The sequence below is a fragment of the Alexandromys fortis genome, unplaced genomic scaffold (assembly GCF_014885135.2).
Source record: "Alexandromys fortis isolate MF-2015 unplaced genomic scaffold, M_Fortis_MF-2015_v1.1 scaffold_29, whole genome shotgun sequence".
NCBI classification, from domain to species: domain Eukaryota; kingdom Metazoa; phylum Chordata; class Mammalia; order Rodentia; family Cricetidae; genus Alexandromys; species Alexandromys fortis.
Window position 1 is genome coordinate 2,773,648 of NW_026067891.1, and position 6,000 is coordinate 2,779,647.

General features: G+C 50.9%; 1 protein-coding gene across 2 annotated transcripts in view; it reads right to left on the reverse strand.

The window, feature by feature from the left end:
- Positions 1-5,348, reverse strand: part of Axin1 (axin 1) — a 54,969-nt gene extending 49,621 nt beyond the window's left edge. For both annotated transcript variants that reach the window (XM_050134120.1, XM_050134112.1), the window contains exons 1-2: positions 4,981-5,348; positions 34-992 (exon numbers count right to left, since the gene is read on the reverse strand). In XM_050134120.1, coding sequence (XP_049990077.1) covers positions 34-911 — 878 coding nt within the window. In that variant the 5' untranslated portion in view covers positions 912-992; positions 4,981-5,348. The remainder of the gene's footprint in view (positions 1-33; positions 993-4,980) is intronic.
- Positions 5,349-6,000: the final 652 nt, after the last annotated feature.

Sequence of the window (6,000 nt, forward strand, 5' to 3'; positions counted from 1 at the left end):
GTATAGAAAATGGACACCTTGTGCCGAACTCACCTGAGCTCTCTGCCTTCGCTGTACCGTCTACTTGAGGGGGCCCTCGGGGCAGCAGTCTCCAATAGCAGCTTCTGGGTGAGCCTGCTGGGGGGGACAGAGTCTCGGCCATCATCCTCATCTGCATCTTGGTCACATTTCCATTCTTCATCCTCATTCAAAGTAGGCAGGTATCCAGACATGCCCTTCCCTGTCCCAGACCCTGAGCTCTGGTCACTGCAAACCTTCGGACTCTCTGAGCCTGTCCTTGTGTATTCCAAATAAATGTCAGACTTAAGGAAGGAAGGGTAGGTATTCTCTTCCATGGTGGACTGGATTTCTGTCTGTGCCTGGTCAAACATGGCAGGATCAATCTGCTGCTTCATGACACAGTCCTTTATGAAGCTTTTAGTAGCTGGCTTGGTTTGTCTGGACACAATGCCATTGCTATCCAGGATGTACTTTCGGTAGATGGCTCTTGCCAGCTTCAGCCTCTTCTCCTCATTTGAGTCACAGGGCTCAAGCTTCCTGAAGCCACTGCAGGCAAACCAGAAGTCCAGCAAGTCAGCACAGCCCTCCTGCTTCAGGAAAGTCCTGAACAGGCTGATCCCATCTTGGTCATCCAGTAAGGAATGCAATGACTCAGCCCACCTCAAGTATGGTGGGGTGGGGGAGGCACTGCCCTCAGGCTCATATCCCAGATCCAGATCTGAACGTCTTGGGGTAGCTGTCGAGGTCTCACTTTTAGTGCTGGCACCTTTCCCAGAGCAGAAATTATGGTTGACAGGCCTTGAATCAGTAGATACCAGTTCTCCCTCTTCTCCAGGCACTGGGGGCCGGGGGGCATCTTCGGTGAAACTTGCTCCGAGGTCCAAGGGGAAACCCTGCTCCTGGACATTCATTTTGGGACTCTGCGTCAGTGAACAATGAGCGCTGCACCCTAATACCTCAGTACTTACAGCTCCCAAGGGAATCAATCTGTCCTGTTGAAACCATTAAGAGGACAAGGATTAGGAAAGGTGGTCCATGGACACCAGAGGTTCTCTTGAGATGTGCAGTGACGCCCTCCCACTCCCACTTGGAGCAGAGACTCAGTGCAGGCTTCCAGCAGAGACATATTTTGGCCAGAAGTTTTGCTCTATCATTAAGACAATTCCTGGAAACCTTTACAAGAATGCCTCTCACACTAAGTGAAAGCCTGGATCACAGAGGTCAGCTCTCCTTCAAGGGATGCCTTCAGTGGTGAGGCCTGAAGATCACCCATCCTGGCTAAAGAAATAACTGTCCAATGGACAGGAAAGCTGGAAGAAGAAAGGGTAACTCTGTCCCCATTCGCCAGCATCAGTGAGCTGGTCCCTCACAAGTGAAGACAATCACTTCACTTGCTCTAGTGACACTAAGAAACAATGAGGCACATTACAGATCCTCAGGTGGACAGGCACATTCCAAGTAAACAGTCTCTGTATTACCTGTCTGCTCTATCACTTTTCATCCTTGACATGTCTCATAACATGAGCAATCATATAGCAAGATGTCCTCCCTGCTCTCCACAGCTAAGAGATCACCTTCCATACCATGGACCAGAGATGGAAGGACACAGTCCACATACAAAGGCATCTCTCTGTGCATCATCAACATGGACAACTTTAGAGATCCAAAAAACTGTACTTGGCTACTAATTTCTCTCTTAGGAGATTCCCTTCTGATAACAAATGGTGATTAGGAACTTAAGAGAGGCAGAAAAAGTACAGAAAAATAAATAAATAAATTGCAAACACTTCTGCTAAAGAAGCATACAGGAAATATGGTTTAGATCCACCAGATGAAAACTATACAATCTACACTCTTAAAGATTAGAGAACTATAGTTTTTATTGCTGTGTACAGTATGCAGAAGGAACCAAACCTGTTTATATTTAGATAAGAACCTCTGCTATGATCTTTGGTCCTTTTTGCTACATCCCATGGGAGCCTAGAGAGTCCCTGAGCTCTAGCAATGCCTCTCAACCTATTCAAAGGGGGAGATAACAACAGTCTGCCTTGTCCCGAACATACCCACTAAAAGTGAGCTGGAGGGCTGGAGAGATGGCTCAGAGGTTAAGAGCACTGACTGCTCTTCCAGAGGTCCTGAGTTCAATTCCCAGCAACCACATGGTGGCTCACAGCCATCTATAATGAGATCTGGTGTCCTCTTCTGGCATGCAAGCATACGTGGAAGGAATGTTGTATACATAATAAATAAATCTTTAAAAAAATAAAATAAAATAAAAGTAAGCTGGAGAGAGGCATGTGGCAGAGTAGGATGTCCAGAACACTAAACAAGCCAGAGGGTACAAAATGGAAGAATCATCCTGAGTCGAAGCTAGCCTAGACTACAAAATGAGAACCTAACTTAATAAATAAATAAAGCCAATGTACTGGCACACATCTGGAACCCCAGAACTTGCAAGGTGAAGAGTTCAAGATCTTAATCAAGAGATCAAGGTCATGGGCTGGGGATGTAGTTCAGATGGTTGTGTGCTGCCTTAGAAAGCTAAGGTGCAGGTTCTATCTCCAGACCCCCAATACTGCATAAAATAGAATGGTAGCCAGGCAGTGGTGGCGCACGCCTTTAATTGCAGCACTCGGGAGGCAGAGGCAGGTGGATCTCTGTAAGTTAGAGGCCAGTTTGGTCTCCAGAGCAAGTTCCAGGACAGCCAAAGCTACACTGAGAAATCCGTCTTGGAAACAAAACAAAACAAAAAACTGAGTGGCAGTGCACACCTTTGAAAGGAGGGAGAAGCAGGAGATCAGGAACTCAAAGTTATTCTTGGCTACATAAGAGTTGGAGGCCAGTCTGGGACACAAGAGACTCTCACAAAACAAAAACAGCACAGTGTACATCTACAACTAAAAATAAGGGAGTGGCTCTCTCTGGTCACCACTCCATAGTGCTGAGCCCTGGCTTCCATGAAATCCATCTCGTGTTCATTCTCACACAATACACACTTTAACTGCTAACAATGCTGATGACTAGATTACTAACAGCTTGAAGGAAGAGGCATGTACAAATAAAAGGTGGGTCACAATTATGATATTTCTACAGCTAATGACTTCTTAGGTAGGTTATAATCTCAGCCTCAGCAGGACCAGCCTGTTTCTTAAGGTCACAGCCCCTATGACTGTGGTCTCCTGCTGTTCAGAGCTCCCCACACCTTTCTTTAACCTCAGTCACTTTCTGGGAGCTGTCTCCATGCAGTAAGCACCATGGATGTCTGACATACCACACTAGACCATCATGCCTACCATGTTCTTATCTAGGCTATCACCACAGGAAAAAGGGCCTGCATCCCTGGCCACCTGTCTCTAGAAGTACATGAGCACTCCCACAAATTACTAACGCTAGCAACCGCCCAATTTCTAATAATCCCTGGGCTCCCACAGAGGACAGCTAGCATTTAAGGCACACACAGAAATACCACACATAAAGTAGCTATGAAAATTCATTAAGAGTCCAACACCCGTAGCACCAAATATGGCCTCAAATCTGTAACCACCACCTATAAAGTGACTCCACAAGTCTGATATCATATATAAAATTCCCTTTGACACTGTCAAAACACACAGCCCTGGGAATGTGTGTATATATTATTATACTCAAGCATAACTTCCAAGCTTATGATTTAGACTGAATGTGGAAGTAATAACGTGACTAGCATTATACCAACTATCCACTGATTAAATTCTTGAGAGGTCAGGGCTATAATTTCCTATCTACTCCAGTCCTCCATCACATAAAGTCTTAGGGGCCATCATAACCCACTTTGTTTCTCTGAAAGATGCAGGACAAGTCAACACCTGCTGAGATATCAAACAAAATCCCTGAAGCTACAGTCTAAAATTGAAACCAGTTAGGGCTGCCTCTCTCAGGTAACACTGGACTCCATGTTCTCCACTAGTCTGAGAGTAAAGGAAGGAGCGCACACATAGTGAGAACCCTTTTTTTTTCTTTTTTTCTTTTTTGGCTTTTCAAGACAGGGTTTCCCTGTGGCTTTGGAGCCTGTCCTGGAACTAGCTCTGTAGACCAGGCTGGTCTCGAACTCACAGAGATACACTGTCTCTGCCTCCCAAGTGCTGGGATTAAAGGCGTGCGCCACCATCGCCCAGCTAGTGAGAACCCTTTATAAGTTATCCAGGAGATGAGCTGAAAAAAATCCAAGGCTGGTGAATTCTTTTTTTCTATAGATTGTCTTCATGCCCAACTAAAAATGTGCAGCTCTGGGTTTTGGTTTTGGGGGATTTGCTTTGTTTTGGGGGAAAGGGTAAGTAAGGCATCATCCAGACAAGAAAGGGACACCTGGACAACAGGGTGTCTGGCAAGTCGAACCACAGCAGAGTCCCAGAGTGCCCTCCTTGCTCTCTTACTCATCCCTACTTTCCTTTACTTTTTTTGCAGCGGTTGGGGGATGACGCAAAGGGAGGACACACACAGTCTGCCACCAGCACCTCCTCAACACCAACTCACCCACATCCTAAACGTGTCCCAGACCCGTGAACAACCGCAAGCACACCACACTCAGCAGAGACACATCCAGCTGAAGATCATTCTTAGAATCCTTGGTCTTCCTTACTCCCTCGCCTGTTCACATAGGCCTACTATTCCCGTGCCCTACTATCACCCCTTCCTTCCCTGGCACATCGGCCTCTAAAGTCATTCACCCCATATGCCTAGCATATCACGCAGCCCCCACGCCTCTACACGTACTGCGGAGCCTGCACCTCTCCTACTCGGCTTCCCCTTGGAGCTCTGGTCTCCCCGCGCAGAGCACAACCTCGCACATCGCGGGCCGCGCTCCGACACGCCTCCCGCCCGCAACCCGCGCGCCCCTCTCTTCCGGGTCTGGGTCCGCCGGCCTAGCGCGGCCTACTCCCGCAGCCCCGGGCAGCAGGCCTCCGCGCCACAGGAGCGCGCCCGCCGGCTCCCACTACTCACCAGCGCGCGGCGGCTATGGAGGCGCGGCCCGGGGCCTGGCTCCTGGCCTGGCGAGGCCCATGCGCTCAGCGGCGGCTCGGCGGGCCGGCCACGGCGGGGGCGCGGCCCTGGGGGACCCCCATCGCGGCAGCGGCGGCAGCTCGGCGACCCGTGGCCCGGAGGAGGCGCGAGGCAGGCCGCAGAGCGCCGCCAAGCCCCGGCTGCTCACTCTCACCGGCCCGCTCTAGAAGGAAGCTCCAGCCCGATCCCAGCGGGCTCCTGCGGCGGCGGCGGCCGCAACGGCCGCAAGCGCTTCCCTGAGCCGGGAGCCTGAGCCCAGAGCGCTGAAGCCCAGGCCCGAGCGCCCCCGCCGGCGCCGCCCGGAAGTGCGGGGGCGGGGCCGCGGTGTGGGGCGGGGAGGATTGTGGGCGGAGCCTCAGTGTGGAGGCAGGACCGCGGCGTGGGGCGGGGCTTCTCACAGGGGGCGGGTTGAGAGGCAGAGGACTAGAAGAGTAAGGGGCAGGATCTTGAACGGGAGGCGGGGCTGCAGCTATAGTCAGAGTCGAAAACAGGAGCCAGTTAGGGTCTTGCTGTGGTAGAGGCGGGGCGTGGGCCAGGAGAACTGCTGGGACTTAGTCTGGGAAGACGCCCCATGGGATGGCGACTATAGCTTGTCCCGAAAGGTGGCATGGGAAACTTAGCCCTGGGCGCGCTCAACAACTATGGCCATCACCAAGCCCTGGACTAGTGCACCGAGGACAGAGCGCCCAAGTCTGAACTAACACTCCCAGTCGCAGGTGCAATCCTGAAAGGGCTTCTGGGTATCCGGACGCCCTTCACACACATTCACAAACATCCTGTCTCTAAGACTTCTCTCACTGAGGTTACGAACCTGAGTCTGCAAAACCAACAGGCCAACTCCATGTTGCCTCACCACAGGCTTCAGGACACAAAGCCAAAGCATCAGGCAGATAGATGCCCAGCTCGCTACTTGGCAGCAGCCCCTACAACTGCTCTGTCAGAATCAGCACAACTGGAAGG